Raw genomic sequence first — 21,167 nt, 5'->3', positions numbered from 1 at the left:
AAAGGGACAGCCAAGACAGCCCTTTCTGCTCTGAGCTGCACGCATGCGCTCATTGTAATATTGCTGACTTCAAGTGCTTTTTGTAGACTACGACTTTTCAAACTCCTAACCAAAAAATGTCCATACTCAATACCATGCTGATAGCGTAATTCCAGCACTATATATTCATGTTAACATTGTACAGTTTTACAAGTTACTCTACAAAAAGACGAACATGTTTTTATCATGTGGTTTCCTGAGAAACAAGAACTTATATAAGAAATGCTCAAACTTCATTTGAGATTACATCACATAGAGTGATCAAAATATATAGTTCAGTGTATCTATTAGTTACTTATTGTTGTCTGAGCAGTTGTATCGTTCAATAAAATAAAATGTATATTATCATTTTTAAGTAGTCTTAAGGCTGTATTCAAACAGTGCTTCAAAGCATGGTTACTAAATGTAGTATTTATAGACACAATTTACAGTTAGGGTATTTGAGACTCATATTGGACTTATAAAGTAAAAATTTGATTTGAAAAATGTACATTCAAACAATAAAACAAAAAAGTATATATAGCTCAAAAGTGAGGTATTCAAATAGAAACATGATTAATTATATATGTTTTCATTTGGAAATTTAGGGAAAATGTCAATCTACATTTTACTTATATTATACCAATAATATTTCCGCATTTTACATGAAATATCCCCGCATTGTTGTCGGGTCGTTCATGTGAATTTATTTTGAACTCTCCGACAGCCCCTGAATGCAGCACCAACAGCAACATTCCCAGCGCCACAGCAGAGCAGACTGGGAATGAGATTCAGCTAAAGTACACGAGCGCGTCGTACCTGGCTAAACGAGCCGAGGACGCTGTCAGCCACAGGTAAAGTCACTATCGGATACGGAGAGGACGACGCGGAGTTTCGGTTAACTGGAGAACAGAAGGAAACAACATTTAAAGTGAGTTCATAAACAACAGCTGAGAGAATTTAATAAGTGGACACGAGACGTGAGTAGGACCGTGGCAGATGTAAGATGACATCGATAAAGGTGGATTAAACTGCAGGGATGTTCAGGAAATGATGAAAGCAATATCAACTCAGTAAGGAGTGACTTCAGAGGCGACAGGAATGGCTTGATTTCTCACCCCGGGAAAGCGGTGGGACAATACTGTCAGAGGCACTCATGTTTCTGTGGAAGGGAAAGAAAGTTTGCTGCGCTTCACTCGGATACAAGTCTACTTTGTGAGAGGCATTGCTGCTGTGACTGTTTCTCATCCCAGTGGCAGAGCCCGCCAGTTTTGGTGTGGGCTAATAACTGTTCACAATGTCTAAACCCGTGCTAAAGAAAAACCACTGGACCTTCAGAGTGAACGAGTGCTCCGTCGGTAAAGATGCCCGTGGTGACCTGAATGTGCCGCTGCGCGGCGGAGCGGAGAACGGGGAGTTCGCTTATATCGGACAAGTTAACGAGGATGTGGTGGTTTACAAAAATGGAACAATAAATGAAGGAGAACTGCTGCTAGAGGTGGAGAACCTCTCGATCTCGGGATTACCCTTGTACGACGTACAGACAGTGATAAAGAACTGCAAAGGTGCCGTCAGGTTGAAAACTGTCAGACAAGGTAAGGACTGGGAGAGGCGGAACTCCGATCAAACTTCTGTTATTTTAATGTTGACCAGTGTTCTGAAACACGACAGGGGTTTAAATGTTTTGTACCAATAGTTTTAATGTAATAGAAGAAAGCATTCATCAGTTCGGCACACATTAATTGTAGATTTAATCTTAAATTATCAAAATAGAAACATTTATAATGACTTTGCTTTCAGAGACGAGTCGTGCAGGTAATGTCGAAGTTGGTAATATGTTGAAAGAAGTTCTTCCAGGTGAAACAGTGATTAATCCAACTAAAGAGTGGGTGATAAAACTTCAAAAAAGTCGTGACCACGTACACCTGCCAGGGAGCAAGGCCACGTTGAACTGAGATATTTTTGAATGGAGTTTGGCGTGTTCTTTTTTTTCCTACCAGGGAAAATACCACCTGTCTGGCCTAAGGGGTGGTAAAAACACAGGTTCTCAAATATTGTTTATTCAGCTTCCCTTTTGTTCATTCTCTTTAATAACCCTTTGAAATGGCTCACATATTAAGAAGGTGTTACAAATGATGTATCAGTTTACAGCATTGTAGCTAAATGGACATGCTCTTTAATGGAGAAAAAACATTCAACACCTGAAATAATCATCATCAATCAGGCGTCTTATCCCATTACTTTAAATACAATTAAGCTATCCTAGTTAGTCTACGCTTTGATTCCATGTAGGAGGCCTGTAAGAATATCAGGTGTTACCTGGGTATTATACAACAGCATATGCATATTTTTAGTAAGCTGCACACATTATATGTCTAGCAGAGATCCAGCTGACCTTCTTGACATGCAGATAATGAGCAAAGTCTGAGTTAGCCTGGGTCTTATTTGGCTGTCTCTCTTTAGGCTGTATGGTATCTGTTGAGTGCTCAAACAGGCTAGACTGGCAGCACCTCTCTCGCACCCAACAGGAAAGGTAACATCAGTCACGTAACAGAGATGAGAACATCAGGCCAGTGTGGCTAGTCTGGCTAGTTCATGGTCAGCTTGACTCAGCAGGGCTGGGTGGTTTGACACTGAGCCACTCTGACAGGCTCCCAGCGTGGTAAAGCAGACTGCTGAAGGGATGCTCGGAGCCAGCCTGGGCCACACTAACTTCCTGTAGAGACAAACAAAAGTGCAGCAGCTCTTCAAGGACAATTTCACATATTAAGAACCTGTGAACGCTGGTAGCAATATGGGCTGTGTCTGCTCAGAAGTGGCACTGTGCTTTTTTAAGGCACATTTGAAATGAAACATCAAAGTACAGCTGTATTTTATCAGGACAGTATAACAACAGTTGGGCTGCCTCAACCTGCATACTAAATGTTATGTCACTGCATTGTATATACCACCACTTTGGGGGGGGGGGGGGGTCTATGTAAAGTGGAGGAGAGAACCTGAACATGTAAATATTCTCTTTGGGATGGGGGGCAGTAAGGCTTATGAAAAAAACGTCGTCCTACTCTGATTGCTTTCTGATTGTGGGTCTGTTTACCACTGAAATCACCTGATGTGGCCTGTCTTAACAAAACAATGCTCTGGACTTTTCGGTCCATAAAGGGGACATATTATGCTCACTTTCAGTTTCATACTTTTGGGTATTTTGGCTTTCTACTAGAACATGTTTACATGCTTTAATGTTCCAAAAAGTTTTTCTCATACTGTCTGTCTGAATATACCTGTATTCATTCTGAAATGTCCTGTCTCTTTAAGCCCCTCTCCTAAAAACGCCCAGTCTGCTCTGATTGGTCAGTGTTTCCAGGTCCCTGCACCATCATTGCAGCTGGGGAATGACTATTACAGCAATGTAATTTAGATTAGATTCTTAATTGGCATTGTACAAAAACAAACAAGCAAAATCCAGGTGCACTCAAGAAGCCAGCTCAAATATAAAAATAGGTAATAAAACTAAATAGAAAATGCTTTCATTCCATTTATTGCTACCCACATTCTACACATCAAAACAGTGCCAGCATTTATACCATACACTCATTGTCAACGTATGCAGTTAATAAGATAAAAATGCTCATTGGTATTAAGCACATAATAATAATAATAATAATAATAAAAGTTAGCTAGAGTAGTTGCTCTTTATACCTATATAAGGTATAGTGTAGTTGTGACATCACAACCTTCCAGAAATCCTTCTGACAGCTCATTTAAAGTTTCTGAATACTGGCTGTGTGCATTTCTCTGTAGATTAAGTGTTTCGATACTTTCTGAGTATTTTTATAGCACCTAAATCTGCTTTATATTTTAAAATTACATGGGGATCTCACTTTTTACAATATGTGACCTCTAATTAGAAAAAGATCTCCATGTAGAACCTTTTATGTCACATTTCAAAATACTTGAATAGTGAAACTTGGCGATAGTGCAACAGCCCTAATTAAGTAGGAGCAAAAATAGAACAAACAGCACACAGGTGCTTTCACTTATTGGCTCAAATCTACTTAGGTCAATGGGCGGAGCTATGATGGTGATAATGTGATGTCACTAAACTCACAAGGCTATTTTCACAGCAGACATTTTTGACTTGTCATCGTAGGAAAGGCACAGGCGTTACTCATAACATTAACGATGGCTCTGTTTTATCCAAGTGTCCCAGTGAGGCGTGACAGTGAGCCAGCAGGGCTGTCATTAATTTTATTGTCTACACCTGTGCCTTTCCTAAAGTGACTGATTAAAATGACATCTGTGAAAAGAGCCTTTATACTAATGATAAAGGTGTATGCTGTCAGTGCCCTGAAAACCAACAAAACCAACAGGATGGGCAGGGAGATGTTCATCAATCTACTTTAAATTTTCAAGATATCTGTATTTTTTGTGGCAAAGACCCTTGAATTAAGTGCTGTTTATTAGTTTCATGCTGATTTTAAACTGTGGCAAGAAGAGCTGTTGGTTCCCTCTCTTTCCATTCAGTAACTGCAGGGGTAGTGTGTTCCGATAAAACTCTTGCTGCAGGAGAAAACAGCAGTAAACAAATGCTTGTGCCAAGTGGTGGACGTCTTTTTCAAAAGTGTCCTTGAGTGCTGGACTTAGAAGCCTCTCTTGAATCTTTCTAAAAGTGGAGCATGCAAATTTCGAACTATCCGGTCATTTTATTCAAACTACTTCTGAGAGAACCAGTTGACTATGCACCCCCCCATCCTGTCTGCCGCTTGTAATGACTTTAGACAATAGGAGGAAACTAACCTCTTACTTTGAACCAATCAGGGCTCCCAACCCCCATTTTTTCCAGGATCCATCTGGGGATGTCGGGTGTCACTGGCATACAACGTCACATGACCAGATTCCATTTCAAGTTTTTAATAATTCACGCTGTCTGGGAATTTCCCTCCCTAATCAGCCTTAATTGGGAAAATATGTTCGGCAACAAGGGCCATCTGTAAAATCTAAGTGACCTAATTTTACCCAGAGCTTGTGCCATTTTCTCACTTTAATCAAGTGGGATGTGTGGAGAGGTACTGCTGCAGTGTCCTGGCTCACTGGTTTTCACAGCACACTTGATGCTGTTGACTGCCAACTGTATAAAGAGCTGTGTTGGAAAGTGTAAGGTCGGGACCTTCAGCACTCTATTCAGACCTGTGAGCACTTAACCACACACACACACACACACACACACACACACACAGAGTGGCACTTTCCAGTCTGGGCCGATGAAAGGCTCTAACCAGTTTTGCTGCAGAGATTGTATTGTTTGCTTTGGGTATCAGTGAAAAAGTACATGACACTCACACAAATTCACTGCAGAACACACACTCTGTGTTGCTGACTGAGTCCAAGCCACGAGAAGTCCACCTCACTATGTATCGATCGGTCGGAAGCTGTGGGAAAATAACTACATTATGTAATTATGGACTATTGCAAATAAACACAGAAATGCACTTTCACTTCTCGCCCTTTTAAACCATCATCTACTTACCGTGACCTAATGCAGTTCAATAATCCCATAATGTTATGTTTGCAAACAAAAATTCACATTATGATGATAGGACTTGTCAGTCTGATAAATGCCAGAACTTCTTTATGGATAATCTTCTTAAGAAGATGATCTAGTGCTCCACATTTGCAGAAACATCACTATGGACACAGCGGCGCACAAACATACTTGTACAAACACAATCACAACAGAGAGGGGTCAGACTGAGAGCAGATTAGTGTCGCGCTCTCTCTGGTGTTAGTACCATGGGCATCTACACTTCCTCTCACTGTAAAAAAAATGACATTCAGTGCACGCTTAAAGAAATATCAAGTTTAATTTATCAACGGTGCACAGATTGATTTTGTTTTGAAACTAGTGCTCTCATTTTTAATTATTTCATACTTTTAGGTGCTTCTTTCTCAATTTTAACAGATTGGCCTATCGAAAAACAGGGAACAAGATGCCTGGATATTAAATTATTAATCAGTTTTGAACCTCATCACAGTTCGACCAGGTTAAATTATAGTAGGGGAGACCGGGGGAAATTGTAACATTTTCCTTTACAGACTACTTGAAATACAATATTAATCTTTTTATTTAATAGACATATATGCGCACTAATTAAAATATTAAAAATAGATTATAATATTACATTTAATGCAAGGAGCCAGATTCAATTGAGGGACATTGAAACACCTTTGTCATCCAATATACAGACAAACTGACAATGAAAGAAAGGTTTTTGCAGAGATATGAAATTCACCCTTTATGTCATTATGTAATATTATTTGAACACATTTAAAAACCAAATTATTTTACACACAAAGGCATCTATACTGATGAGCCACTACTAGAACAAACACATTTATACAAACACATACATTTAACATTCACATTTGGTAAAATATATCCATTTTCTAACAGAAAAGCACGTCAACAAGGAAAAAAGGTGCATATAAAATATCATATGCTAGCTATTAGCATCTTTATTAGCACAGGTTTTTCATGCTAATTTATAAACAATACTCGAAAGATAAAATTGTTGTTTAAATTTTCAGACATGTTAAATTTTAAATCTAACCTTTCTATATACAACAGCCTTTTATTCACAAACTCATTAAAATGTGAGAAGGAAAAAAAAAAAAAAATTTCAGACATGTTAACTTTAGACAGCAACTTCTATGCCTCAAAATCAGTTTTTTGTTGAAAACTTCGGCTGAGGTGAAATGGTCCTGTTCCTTTGGCACGGGCAGAAAGGAAATCCAACTGAGCATGTGCAGGGTAAGCATATACAATGGCCATTGTGACATTTCACTGTGAAGATTGATAAGATAAGATAAATGTGTTTTTTTTTGGACTTGAAAAATGGTACAGTGGCTCAGAGTTCATAGGTTTCCCCAGGCTGTAGGTTTTCTCTGTGTGAGTCGCCCTGGTCCACAGGATCTGCTGCATGTGACCACGCTCTCACACACACCAGCAATTTGAATCCTCCTCACATAAAAGCAACTACGCTCTCCCAAACCAATCAGGAATTGAGAAGCGCTCTATTGAGAGTGTATTTCTTCCCAAGCTGCATTGTATTACGCAGCTGGTCTGATGTACGAGGCCTTACCAGCTATAAATTTCTGTAGGCAGAAAATATTCTCCCTTTCATAATAGCAGTGTGAGTTGCTAACCAGGGCTGCTCAAATTTACAACACCGTGTTACTGCATTAACTCCAAGCTGTGTGTGTGTGAGAGTGTTTCTGGCAGGCATTGCATATGGAAGTGTTTACTTCCTTTCTCTCAGCAGGAAGTTGGACACCCCTCCTCACCCCAACTGTTCTTCCACCTTTGTATTCTCTGACAGTGGTGGAACAACTTCACTTCCTCCACTCATAGCGGGGTTTAGGAAAGATCTCTGGCTTCAATTTCAGGGTGTGTTTATAGCTATTTGAGTGTGTGTGTGTGTAGGGGTATGAGAGCGAGAAAGAGGGAGAGTCACATGTGTACAGTATAAGCATCTTGCCTACTTTGAGCTGAATTTGTGTTTATGTATGTCGGTGCTCAGCTTAAGCCTTGCGTTTAAATACAGTGGAGGGACACTCAGTTACCAACTAAATAGACCATGAAATGCTGCCTCACTAATGCAGCAGTTTTTGTAATCCCCCTAAAGAGGTACATATGCACATGTACGCAGTCTTCCCTCTTGTTTGCTGAAGAATGGTCTTTCTCTTCCCTAATTAGCTCAAGTGGAGGTTGTTGTATCGAGTGTGAATGGGAATTGGTCACACTTGGCACTTGCGGTTACACACTCTGACAGAGGGAGAGAAAGGCCAACTAATTTACGATAGTGAGTTTAGTAGGGCGGGAGGCAGTGAGGCAGTTCCCTTTCCTTCCCCTTTGAAGACTGCTCTTATCCAGTGTCCTCAAATTGCGTACATGCACAGTAGGGGAGTGTGCATTTCTGAGGAATGTGTCAAGATTTAGAAACGGTTCTGCAAAAGTTGCTGAAGAAAATCCTAAAAGAGAAACACTTTGTTAGATCTTTAACATTAGTTGACTACATGGTATTATAAATTGCTATTTTTTTCTGAATGAACTTCATCATGGTCTATTCAAGAAATATCTGCATAGATGTCTAAGACAGCTGTTTGCTTAGGTGTATCCATGAGCTCCTTATGAGTGTCAGAACACAGGGAAATTAAAGCTCTGAGCTTAATATCAGGCTGCTTTGGTTCAGTACCTAAGGGAACTATTAACCTAGCCAAAGTGTAGGATGAGTTGACAAATCTACTCACAATGTCTTCACTTATTCCCACACTGCCAAGCCGACTGCTTGGTTAGCATAATCCCCCAGCTGGGAGCGACGACGATGCCTCCAATTTGAGAGCAGGTGAATGTCTTAATCAAAGTATTAATTTTTTATGGTGCATTAAGATCCTGAAAATATGCAGGTGCTTAAAAACTAACTTTACACTAAAGGGGCTATCAAACCTGAGCTGTTTGGTAACATATTTCTAGGGTTCCGGTGTAGCCAGCAAATATCTGGATAATAAATATGCGAGGCAAGGAATTCATCTTCTATGAGCCACTCAGTTTGATTATCAACTGGAGACATGAGAATAGAGATGAGGATGAGAGACGACATCCACAACTTGATTGTTCCTCTGCATATAAATGCATATGAACATAAAAGCATATTGTCGTCAGATGATAGCCAATGGGTTACTAAATTTCATTACGGACAATGCATTCTGTCGCTTTTGCTCTCCACATAGGCTATTTACATACATACAACCAAAGCCCACTCAAACGTGATTGGTCAATACTACTACAAAACCACAGCATCAGGTGTGGGATTTACACAGGATGGGAGTCAATTTTACCATTTATCACAGGACTAGGAAGGGACAGGAAAAATCAGTCTGTTTTTATATATAAATAAATACTGACACTGACAGACTTCAGCCCTCCTAAAGTATTAGAACCAGGTATCCAACAGCTGGCCCGCATTAGAATGATATAGGGACACCTGGCCAATGTGTTGTTTTTTATGTTTTTGTGCCCTTTAGCATTTTGAGTTTTAACACTGAAACAGGGTGGGACAGGATTTTTTGGGGGGGATTGGGATGGGAAAGGAGTGAAAATCCACTCCTGTGTCACCCTCTAGACCCTACCACTCATTCACATCCCCTATTCAGTGATTATCACTTCCATTGCCCATGTTAAAGACTTAAAGACTAAACTAAACTAGCAGTTGAAAGGTCTCTGAAGGAGCCTCTTGGTGTGTCTGTGTTGAATGCATTTTTTGAATTTGTGAAGTGGGTGTGTTCAAGCTAAAACAGGGTGTTAAGTTGCTGTTTAAACTTTACAGCACCAAGACCTTCCCAAGGTTAGAGCTTGTTGTTGAACCAACCAATCAGAACCAGGGCTGCCTTTTTGAACAGCTAATATGGCAAATATGAAGTCAGGAGCTGGGTGGTGAAATATTGAACCAAGACACCAAGCAGACACAGTCTTTCATAAAATCTTTTGTGCACACAGTCACCACAGTGTTTGAGCATAGTGTCCTGTGTTCAGTCAGGAATCGGATCATATGCCTGCAGAAAGTAGTAGTGTGTTCACATGGATGTGTGTGCATTTGCGTGCCAGTCAGTCTGACATGGCCAAGTCTTTCTGTCAGCTCTGCTGCTGTTAAACTCGGATGAGATGTGCTTCTGCCTGCAGCGGGCAGACTTAGGACACAAAGTGATGGAATTGGTAGTGGCTGTGGGCATCATTAATATGTCTGAGACTAGACCCAGTAGCAAGTGGATGTGCCCAAGAAAATTGCTGCATGTCTCTTAAAAAGTTGAAAGTTTAATGTGCTTTTTATTTTTTTTTAATTCAGCAGGGACTTAACTTCTGCACAAAGAAATGTAGTTAAGTGCATTTTCAACTCCACCTCATGTTTCTGTAATATCACGGCGCAGCATATTTGAGTTCTTAAGACACAAGATGGTACAAAGACACTTACATGGAGATAATTTGCTGTCGTTAAAGCTAATCGTCAGCTTGTTATCATTCTGGTCATAGCTGCACCCAGAAAATCTATACTCTATCTCTCAGGCTCCTTGGGACATAAAGGCCTGTCTTTCCCAGTCTGCTTCTTTCTTTTCTTTACCTTTAATTACGTTCTGGTTGAGGCCTTGGGGTCTGTTTACACAAATCCCATTAATGTAAAGTCTTTGGGAAGCTTACTCACGCACAATCATGTGCACATGCAGACAAAACAAGAGAGTATCTACAGGTTTAGAGAACAGTCTAGCCCTGATTAAGAGGATTTGGACATGAGTCTGTCTGTTTGGTGAGAACACACACACACACACACACACACATACACACACACATGCAAACTCCCGGGTTCTTCCTGCAGTGACAATTATGCGGCACACAACAATGCCTCGTTGAACCACACTGCCTTCTTCCTCCTCCTCCTCCTCCTCCTCCTCCTCATCTTTCCTCGCTTTATTCATCTTGTCCGCTCTCTTTATCTCTCCCCTCTCAAGTCTTCGTCTATTCTCTCCACACTCATTGTCGTCTGACTATGGGAATTGTGACGGCTCTTATTAAGGGGCAGCCAATTCTGACTGAGTCCCCCCACCCTGTCCCTTTCCTGCTTAAGTCCTAATGAAAAGAATCGTTCCAACAGGTCACTTCACAGCAGTTATGGATGACTGTGTGTGTGGCAAAGCATTGAAGACAGCTTTATGTGGGTGGTAATCGCTGTGAAGGGAGACTGTTCTGGATTATGGGTAAAAAAAAAATAGCTGAGATTTGAAAGACATATTGGTAACATGTGCTAAAGTTTGTGGTGAGGAAGTGACCACCGACGTGTGTGTTGAACTATTTCTTGATCAACCAAAAGTGGTGGAGTTCTTCCCAGAAGTATTTTAGTAACTGATGCTCATGTGGTCAGTGAGGCTCTGTTGCTGGTTATGGCTGAGCGATAGGGCCAAAATCTTGAATACTGATTATAGCTAATTTCATATCACAATATGTTTGCACCTGATAATTCAATAAATACATAGTCTTTATGAAATAACTACATGGTAAAGCCTACTTTTGTGTACTCCGTGTTAGTAAAACAGCACCTCCATGGTTCATTCTGGTTTCGCCCTTATATGCAAGGATCATCCAAACCATCCAAATGGCGTAAAAATTGTCATAATACAGTTTTGCTGGTGATGGACATTTTTACATCGCTTTGAAGATGTATATTGTCATATCACCCCGTCGTAATTTTAGGAAAGACACTTATTTTTTGTAGAGTTAGATGAAGAGATTGATTCTAATCTCACGTCTGTACGATAAAAATGGAAGACTGGACTGGAAACAGGCCTGGGTCTGTCCATAGGTAACTAAATCCTTCTGCTGTACCAGCCATGGGCAATCCATGGGCAAGTTTTAGAACCAGACCTTGAATTCCAATTGGTACTCTAGGCTAGTGGCGTTGATTGCACCCCATGACACGTCTATAGACATGCCCCTGGTACCAGCACAGGTTAAGTTCTGAAGTTCTGTATGAAAACTATGACGAAAAATGATAATTTTGCCATTTTACACAGACTATTGGGTGTGGAGCAGTTGTTTTGCTACCAGTGGGACAGGCAGTTATTGTTAATAGGGGTGTTTCCATCACAGTCGAATACCCGGAATGAGGCGGGTCTCACTCACTGAAACGCCACTAATTTGAATGTGAGCCGCTCTAGCGGTCATTTGACCGGACTTTTTTTGGAACTGTAGAAGAGCAGGGCTGTTTTCCTCCCCTGAAAAAAGCTTGGTTGCTGATTGTATAGAACGCTAAGCAGGATGTGATGTAGTACTCAACGCCACAACAACACGTGCCATTTTTAAAAGCCGGCGAAGTAGTGACTAGTCACAGGTGACAATATACATAAGCCCCTTTCATTGTGTGGTCCCGTAAATCCCCAATATATTGTTGGAAAGATCTGTGCCAGCTCTTCGCATTAGGGCACTCTTAGTGATCCTGCAAAGGCGTGATTTTCTGCCCTATCATAGGGCAGTCCGGCGTCGCTGAACGAGGTGCACAGTAGCACAGTGTTAATAGGCTAACAGTTAGCTCTGTAGCAGTACAGTGTGTATGTGCTGCTGCAGCAGTATGTGTTCACTTAGCGATCTCTGTTTGTTTACAACAAGCACCAGACACTGTTGCACAGTTAGCATGCCCATTTGTTTAAGATCAGCAGAGACACTGTGCATAATTAGCCATGCTGGTTTGTTTATGATCAGAGGTGGATGTTGTGCACAGTTGCGTCTCCCGTGTTTAATCCGTCGCGTATGTGAAGTCACGGTTGAAACTGTCCCTAAGTGATTACGCGACGATTGAAAACCATAAGTCACCTCCGGAGTCTCGTAAATCCCTCTGGGGCCTTTTTTGAAATGGAGACACGCTGAGTGAGCGTTCATTTGAGAGGGCGTGGCCTGAGACTTTCCCAGCGCCCACTCTTTCCCCAAATGGAAATACGGCTATTGGCCAAGAAATATTCTGTAATGGGGATTTCTGGAACAACTTTACCAACTACCAAGGTACACAGAGAATGGGAAAAAAGTCCAAAGAGGTCAAAACTCCAGCAACGCTTGTAGTATAAAGAACAACTACTGTAAGACCAAGACATTTGAATTCTGGCCTTCCAATATTACAAGTGTTGCTGGAGTTCTGACCTCCCCAGGAAAAGTCCAGGTAATGATCCCTTGAAAAATGGTAAATTGTTGTTTTCACTCTTAAGTTTTTGTATGCAAGTGGACAAGTGTATTATCTACAGTGATTATCTATTTATATTGGAGCCAGCTGTCACTCAAAATGTCCTGGTTAGCCACGTTATATGAATCCTAAAATTGTGATACTCTTGCATTGAAACAATTTGTGTGTATGTAGATGTTAGAAAAGGTGCCTGTGGTTCATCCATCTGGAAATATCCGCCTGTGTGATGGTGACCAGCATTGAAGCATCCTTGATTGAGAAAGCATGTGTGTACTGCGGTAAGCTGGGAGCCTTCAGGACACCTAATGGCTTTGGTAATCTCTTTTGATGACAGGGGAGATATGGTTGTGTCATCAGCTTCACAGGCGGCCTCCAAGTGCATAACAGCTAAGGGCCAAATGACACTTTGTCTTACATCCACCGCTACTATCCGATATACGCGTTGCTCTGCGTGATGACTGTGCATCAGCTGTGCTTGTGTGCCCCCTAAAGCTGGGCACTCGTTACATGGCTCCATCACTTCAGAAGCCCATACGACCCACATTATTAAAGTCTGTTATTTCCAGTAGTTTCATGCCTCTTCAGCTTAGCGGTAGACACACTAAATGATTCAATGCAGGCTGGGGACCACACACAAAGATTCTTCACTTTTGGTTGATAAAAAATGCAGAACATTACTAGTTTTAAACTAAGAGAGTGGTGTATACTCATTTTGTGCCAGAAAAGAACAAAAGAATTGAACTAGTTGCCAAAGTAGAAGGAAAATACTTTTGCAGATTGCTTAATGTCCTTGCTGCATATTTAGCATTGTCAAGGGTATATTATTTTATATGCCAATTATTCAGTAATATCATTTTTTTTCTATTCCACATGGCTTCAATTAAATTTGATCAGGAAGTCTTTTGGCTGCAGGCCATAGTTGCTAACCGCTCTCAGAATTATTCAGGATTAGGTGAAGGCAGAGTTGGTTCAGGACTTGGCATTTTGTCTTGAAAAAGTTAAAACTTGCCTCAATTTGGGTAAAGTTAGATAGATTTTTGGAAGAAGCTTTCTATGGGCAAAACACTAAGACACAACACCTCGCTGTGGTGGATAATGTGGGCCAAATATGATTGAATTCTGTTCTCATTGTTTTTATCCTCTCGCCATAGTATCTGGGATTAGGAATACTGCACAATAATGTTCTTGACAGTCCAAATGAGACAAATTATTGGAAAGTATTTGCAAAAACTTGTTTCAGAAAGCCTTTTAAAGCACAATCCAACTCTTAGACTGGTTTCCTGGCAGCACAAAGTCACTGTGTGCGTCTGATAGCGGAGCTTAAAGGTCACTATGCATATGCACTCTTAAAGGTCAGCATACTGTATGAAAACTACAATAGAGGAACTCTGTCCTCATTTTTCACAGGCAGAAGCAGCCCATACACTCATCATTTACTGTACAAGCTCCATTAAACCAGTACAGTGAGGAAAATGTGGCGACTTACTGATTGAATCTTAATTAGACAAGTGGAGACTAATTAGCAAAGACGGGGAAAAGATTGAGTCTTAATTAAGAGGTCACTGGTGTCCACCTTCTCTCTTCACTGCTGGCATCAGTCACAGATGTTAATGTCGAGTCTCTTGAAGTGACGTCTGTTTATGTGACATCTCCAGCACTCCCTCTATATGTCAGAGTCAGACACTAACCCACTCACTCTCCTTATGTGTATTTAAAACCCAGCCTGGACACAAACATCCACACAAATTAGACCAAATATAAATCCTGTGAATCCCAACTAGCAGCAAGGCTGTCTGATCGAGTTTATTTTTCTTTTTTTACTGTTATTTGCTCAGTAGTTTCTCACCCCGCTTTAAAAAAAAAAAAAAGAAAATCAAAACTTGTACATGTCCCTGATGTTACATCTTGCAAGTTTAATACTGCAGTTAACTCTAAATGTAAATGTTCACACATTGACTCCACATTTTCACATGATTATGATAATCCCCCTTCTTTTTCAGAAGAAGATATTGTACAATTTTCTCCACGACTTTCTCATATTTTTTTGCGTCTCCCTTCTCAATGAATATGACATTGTGTTAAATCCACTTTAGATTTGAACTCCTTCCCACAGCAGTTGCTATAAAGTAGCTTCACTGCAGCATTCGGATGAAAGCTGAACTGACAAGAAAGAAATCCATTTGCTTTTATAATTCATACTACTGTATGTGATATAAAAGCCAAATTAATAAAACACAAACCTTAACTTTTACAATCTGCAGACAGCAGAGAGGCTTAATTAGGCCTTTTGCTGCGCTATCCTGTCAGAACTGTGTTGGACTCAATGGCCTGGTTCTAATCTGTTGTGGTTTTCACATCATTTGGGGGTTATCATCTATGCATGTAGCTTATTACGACCCATATTTATTTATATTGATGGGCGGCAACTTCTAGTAACTGTAATAATTATGAGCAAAGGAGGAAGTCAGGAGTCGCAGTATAAAGAGTGACAAAGCACGCTTTGTCACTCTTTATACTTTATACTCGATAACTTTTATCCAGGGACACAGCTGTTGATATCTCGTGTGACACCAGAAGTCAACGTGTTTAAAACGTCAACAATTTTAACATGCATACATAACATTAATATGTAACCAGGTTACATATTATGTCACATACTGTACATAACAACATCACATTACGTAACAAGATTACATCCTTATCTTAGTCCGAAGCACGATTGTTTTTCTTAACCTAACAACATCAAACATGACCTTAAATAGTTATGCGAGACCTTTTTACATCGTTAAAAAAAACAGTCGTGTTGTTTTTGGTGTCACTGGCAAACAACCTCTTCTGTCATTTTGATGTGAAGATGTGTTGCATTTTTTGTAAGCGCTATGTTGCTCATCCAGTTCCTTTCCGTCCATCATCTAAAATAGACCTGACACCATGAAATACTGGTGTTACTGCCTTAAATGACTTCTCTGTGCTGCAGTGAACAAATGCTTTGAGACACACAAGCTTGGCATTATCCTCAAGTTTTAATATTTTAAGCAGAAACACCCTCTTCTCACATAAACATTGTAAACAAATTCCAAAGCTAGCAACTCCGGACTTTGTAGTTGTAATCAAAACCAAGGCTTCACAAAAATGTACACTCGCCTGTTCAAGGCTGTGCTATCGAGCTGGAGCAGTTGTGTGTGTCTTTGATGACCAAATCGGCAACCTGATCTATCTGAAATCACGTCACACTCCACAGTGTTGAATTCTTTCATGTTCACGGCAAAGGCACATTGGTGTAGGCTTGTGGACCGCATGTCACTGCTAGTAGTGATGAGCCTAATCTGATACCCATATGGAAACAGTGCCACACGTCAGGATTATTACTTGACACAGGCCCTCCTGGCCTTGTCATCATGCCTGTGTTTTCAGTTTATCCAATGACTGCTCAGCAGCACACTGACTGATTGTTGCTGGTCTTGACGGAGGCTGTGTGGAGCTGAAGTTCACCACACATAGCATACTGTTGATGCTATTTGCAAGGCTTTCATGTGGGCATCATGTGATTTTTAGCTGTGTGTTGGGTCAAATGAGCGGGATTGTGTGGGCTGGGTCTGAATTCCATTTGTCACTTGGTAATGCCATACTATCACTGCAGCATTAGAGGCACACACACAAACACACACACACACACACACACACACACACACACACACACACACACACACACAGGCAGACACTCATGTAAAGTTAAATCCATAATCCATGCCCTTAGGATAAACATGTAATCTTATTGAATGCAGATATTTTCCCTAAGTTTGCATGCAGGGACACACACTCACACATCCACACACTTCTGCTTCCCTGCACCCTGTACTGTTCAGGAATGCTCTGTTTACATAGCTGGAGCTGGCCAAGATTAGTATTTTAGTCTCTCAGGTGTCTGCTGTGTGTCACTGACAGTTATTTTATAGGCCCTGGTATGGCTCGTACTCAAACGCTGCCGCACCTTGTGTAAAACTCCTCTGTCTGCTGGATTTATAGGAGGACACAATGGCCCAAAGACTCTCGGGAAGTTTAGCACAATCATTGAATTGCACTTCAGAATTAATGTCATTTATTGCTGTAGGAGACCTTGTGGAATAAAAGCACAACATATTTCACCTGGTGTTCTATTAGTTTGTTTAAAATGCTGCCATTGTGATTAATGAGCTGGGCAATATTGCCTAAATTTTCTATCCTGATATAGGTAATTTCATATCAACAACATAACCTGTTTCCTGGTTACTAAACACATAAATATAGCCTATTTTTGTATACCGCTGTGTGAATTAAATACTTGACAAATTCTGTTTTCTGGTGTAATTAAGAGTCTTATTGCAAAATGACTACACTGACTATGTTTACACCCCTGGAAGATTGACAGTTGGCATCCAAGTGAATTACATTCAACAGTTTGGAGTGTAAATGAATAACCACAAAATCACAATATTGAAATGATATCCCCTCAAAATATTACTCACACATCTTTTTGAGAACATTTTGGTACATACAGGAAATGTTCTCAGATTGATCCATTTATATAATGGAACTGTGTATCACAATATCTCAATACATGATTTCATCATGATATGATGTCATCGAGACACAATAAATGAACATACTGAATTATCGCCCAACCCTAGATATATGAGTATCCTCAACATAGACTTATTCAGCACTATACTTTCCTCCCTGACATTATTTGTCAGTGCTTCAGATAAGATTGGGCGAGTTTATACTACAGTGACTGCAGAAAGCCTATCAAATCAGAGTGTGTGCTGTGAATGAGGGCCACACTGATGGTCCAACAGAATGCATCCTTTTACCTGCTGGTGGAATTGAATCTCCCAGCCTAGCCAACTGCATCATTGTAAAAGCAATGTGCAACATCAGCATGCCTTTTTATATGAAGTCTCTCTCTCAGACCCCCCCTCTCTTTGATGCTCCCACTCAATGTACCTTACCATGAAATGACAGTTCCTTTACCCGTGATGTATTGCACCAATCTATTTAACACATAGAGAATCACCTATTTTCTTAAAAACTCATTGGCGCAAATAGGCAGAAGATTGCTGTCGAACACAGACGTCCCTCCATGACCTCAAGCTCTACTGGGCTCCGGAGCTCATAAATTAGACAAGAAATCTAATTTCCCTGTGGGGCTCTTAGTGCTCGCAGACGCACTGTTTCTTTTCAGGGGCGGTTGATTTCTATTCTTCTTGATGTAAATGGGCTGATAAGGGCACAGTTGGAACTGGATTGTGGCCTAGTTGCTTGCTGAGTCACAGTGGACATGTAGTACACCCTTTCTGTCACACTCACTGTGGGTTTTTTTTAGTAGTGCACATGACAGGCCTGTTTGCAGTCGTCTACTCGCAGCTGGAGATACCGTTGTTGCGAGAGGGAGTTTATTACAAGTGTTGGTCCCAAGACTCTTGAGGGGCCACTGAAAGCACCACACACTTTTAAACAATGTTATCACAGAAAGCAGCTGGAGAACTGGAGGGGGGAATGACTGTGATAAGAGGAGTAATTTTCAGCATTGTCATATGTTACTGAGCTCTGCTGTTGAGTTCTTGTCTCCCTTTGAAGGGGCTTTTTTGTTGTTGTTCAGCTTTTCTTTAGATCCATTTTCACTATCTCTGACTCGCCATGACTCCCACTCTAATTCCTGTGTGTCACTTCCTCAGTCCATTGTGTCGCCTTTGTCCACCATGCTCTTTGTTTGTGTTGACATGCAGAGGCACTCTGGACATTTCCTGCTCTGTAGGCTAGAGTATGGGACATGGTCGGGTGGTGAGTTCAAGAACACGTCGAGCAGTCTGACAGGTCTCGGTGTAATTAAATGTTTGGTAGGAGTGTGTTCTCACGGTTCAAATGCAAACAAGCCAATCAGATGTGTGTTGGTAAATCATCTGGTGACTCTTGGTTTGAAGATCATAAAATGGTGCGTCATGGATTTGTTTGGTTTATTGCTGTATTCACGTTCAACCTCTTCTTCTCTTCCATTAAACTACAACGAGTCAATAACTTCCTTATCTCCCCTCCGAACATTTAAAGACACAGTTAACTTTAAATGACTGAAAGCCAAGAGTGTTTATTGCTCCCTGCATTGCCACTGCAAAGTTATCAGTGTAAAATAGTTGAACTTTAATCTTATTCCTCTAAAATGTATCATTAAGCAAACTCTGTTTATGCCCAGACTGATGATCAATATTTTTGATAACAATATATTAGCAGGGGCAAAACTGGGCAACTGTAAACAACATAAACCATCATTCTTGATATCATATTGACATGAGTGTGGCCTTATTTTTTTTTTCTTGTGACTTATTGGCTGACATGAACCTGATATATCGGCCTGGTTTATTCATCAGTCTGGCTCTAGTCATACAGATCTGTAACGAGCTGATATCTGCTGCTTAATCTGCCTGGGCAATTTATTATTTTAGCTCTACTCTAAAACTCATATGACATTTGCAGGTACATTTTTTTGTGGTGAGCAAGAGAGAGACATGAGCCGCAATTTGTGTCAAAATCCATACTCCTTCTCTGCGTCATACCTCAGTCAAATCTGAACAAAAATACACACATTGCTAATTCAATGTGACTTGCAATTATCTCTGATGTTGATTAGGTATAAATGTCTAAATCTGCTTAGATATCATAAAACCAAGACGCTCCTTATTACTATAAATCTTGCTTGGGAATCATCATGATTTAACATTATCCTGAGTATCAAAGTGATCCAGTGATAATTTTCTCTACATTTATAGCTACATTTCCAAGAGGAACTGCTAACAGCTAATTCTGCATAATTTAATGGTGCTAATTTGGCATAAATGTAAACAAATAGCCAACAGTTTTTTGTTGGTTGTATTATTTTTATACTATTTATTTATTTAATTTATTTAGATTATTCTATTTTGATTACCTTAATCTGTTTTTACTCTGTACTTGTGCTGCTGCAACACCTGAATTTTCTCCATGGGGGATCAATTAAGGAATATCTTATTAATAGTTGAAGTCCAGACCTAACTATTCACGGCAATATAATTACTTAAATATTGGAACTAGAGAATGCCTAGCCCCAAATCAAAGTGAAACAAGGAATAATAATAGGAGATACAAAATCTTTTAATTTGAACTTTATTATCAATATTTCTTGACATGTCTAAGACTCAATGTCCCATCAACATGGTTCATACATTTCTGAAACTATGACACTCATATATCCATTCATATACAGTTATTTGTATTGTTAACCCATCCATACCTTTCTAGTAGAATCTGAGGATGTAAAACAAATGGTAACCTGCAGTATAAGACCCCACCCATCCCGCCAGTGAGCCTGTGTTTATTAGCTCCATGCGGCCCCAGCCAGTTCATTGTCCTTTTAGTCGGAATGGTTGGAATCCTATACAGCCAGTCTGGGCTGTTGGCTGTTTATCATCACATCTCTGTTTTGCTGTCAGTTAACAAGCACAAAAACATGCCAGTTTCAGACATTCTTCTTTAGTTGTTTACAACTGAATGAACAGTTTGAGTTCAGTTGTCTGCATTGTAACAGCCACAGGAGTACACAGATGTGCTCTGTAGGGTGAAACAGCATTTCTTAAATGGCGGGTGTGGACTTGAAGTGAAGTCACAAGGCGCAATTTTCTGAATCAGTTCTTGGGCACGTTAATGAACTGATTAAGCACATGAAAATGCAGTTATATTATCTGTGTGTGCGTGTGTGCGTGCGTGCGTGTATGTGTGTGTGTGTGTGGGTTTTGGCACCTGCTGATCCAGTCGGACAGGTTGGGGTGAAACTGCAGCATACCTGCTTTGCACCTGTCGGCAGGTGCACTGGGCGGCGCTCAGTGGCAGAACACATCATGAGGGCGGGATAAAAGATGAGAGATCAGAGGCTGCTGTGTGAACACACCCACACACGTCCCTGCTTTTACTACACCCTTGTTTCCTCTTTTGCAAATGCACATTCCCTGGAGCCACAGAAACCTCTCTGGGTTCAGTGTTTGAATTGTCTCACTCAGTTTAAAGTGTCCAAACTGTGCGTTCACTGTAGCTGGCACTTAAAAGAGATTGATTATCTGGGCCGATGTGTCTTTACTCTGGTTAAATACCACACTTGAGCGCTCTCTAGCCCTTCACTCTTATCCCCTCTGTTCATCTGGAGAGTGTAAACATGATGTCTGAGGTGATTGGTGTCAGGTGACCTTTTGGTTGTCACGGCAACGGGGTCCTAAATCCCAAGGCGCCGGTCATCTCCAGGGGCTCTGCTGATTACTAAATAAAATCTTCCCGGAGACACACACACACACACACACACACACACACACACGGACACAC

At 40.6% G+C, this 21,167-nt stretch overlaps 1 protein-coding gene across 3 annotated transcripts in view; it reads left to right on the top strand.

Annotated features, from left to right (window-relative positions):
* Positions 1–807: 807 nt before the first annotated feature.
* Positions 808–21,167, top strand: part of magi1b (membrane associated guanylate kinase, WW and PDZ domain containing 1b) — a 173,304-nt gene continuing 152,944 nt past the window's right edge. For all 3 annotated transcript variants that reach the window (XM_059328550.1, XM_059328549.1, XM_059328547.1), the window contains exon 1: positions 808–1,613. In XM_059328550.1, the coding sequence (XP_059184533.1) occupies positions 1,316–1,613 (298 nt within the window). In that variant the 5' untranslated portion in view covers positions 808–1,315. The remainder of the gene's footprint in view (positions 1,614–21,167) is intronic.

Source organism: Centropristis striata, chromosome 3 (assembly GCF_030273125.1).
Source record: "Centropristis striata isolate RG_2023a ecotype Rhode Island chromosome 3, C.striata_1.0, whole genome shotgun sequence".
NCBI lineage: Eukaryota > Metazoa > Chordata > Actinopteri > Perciformes > Serranidae > Centropristis > Centropristis striata.
Note: the sequence above shows the minus strand (reverse complement) of the source record. Positions and strands in the feature narration are given on the sequence as shown.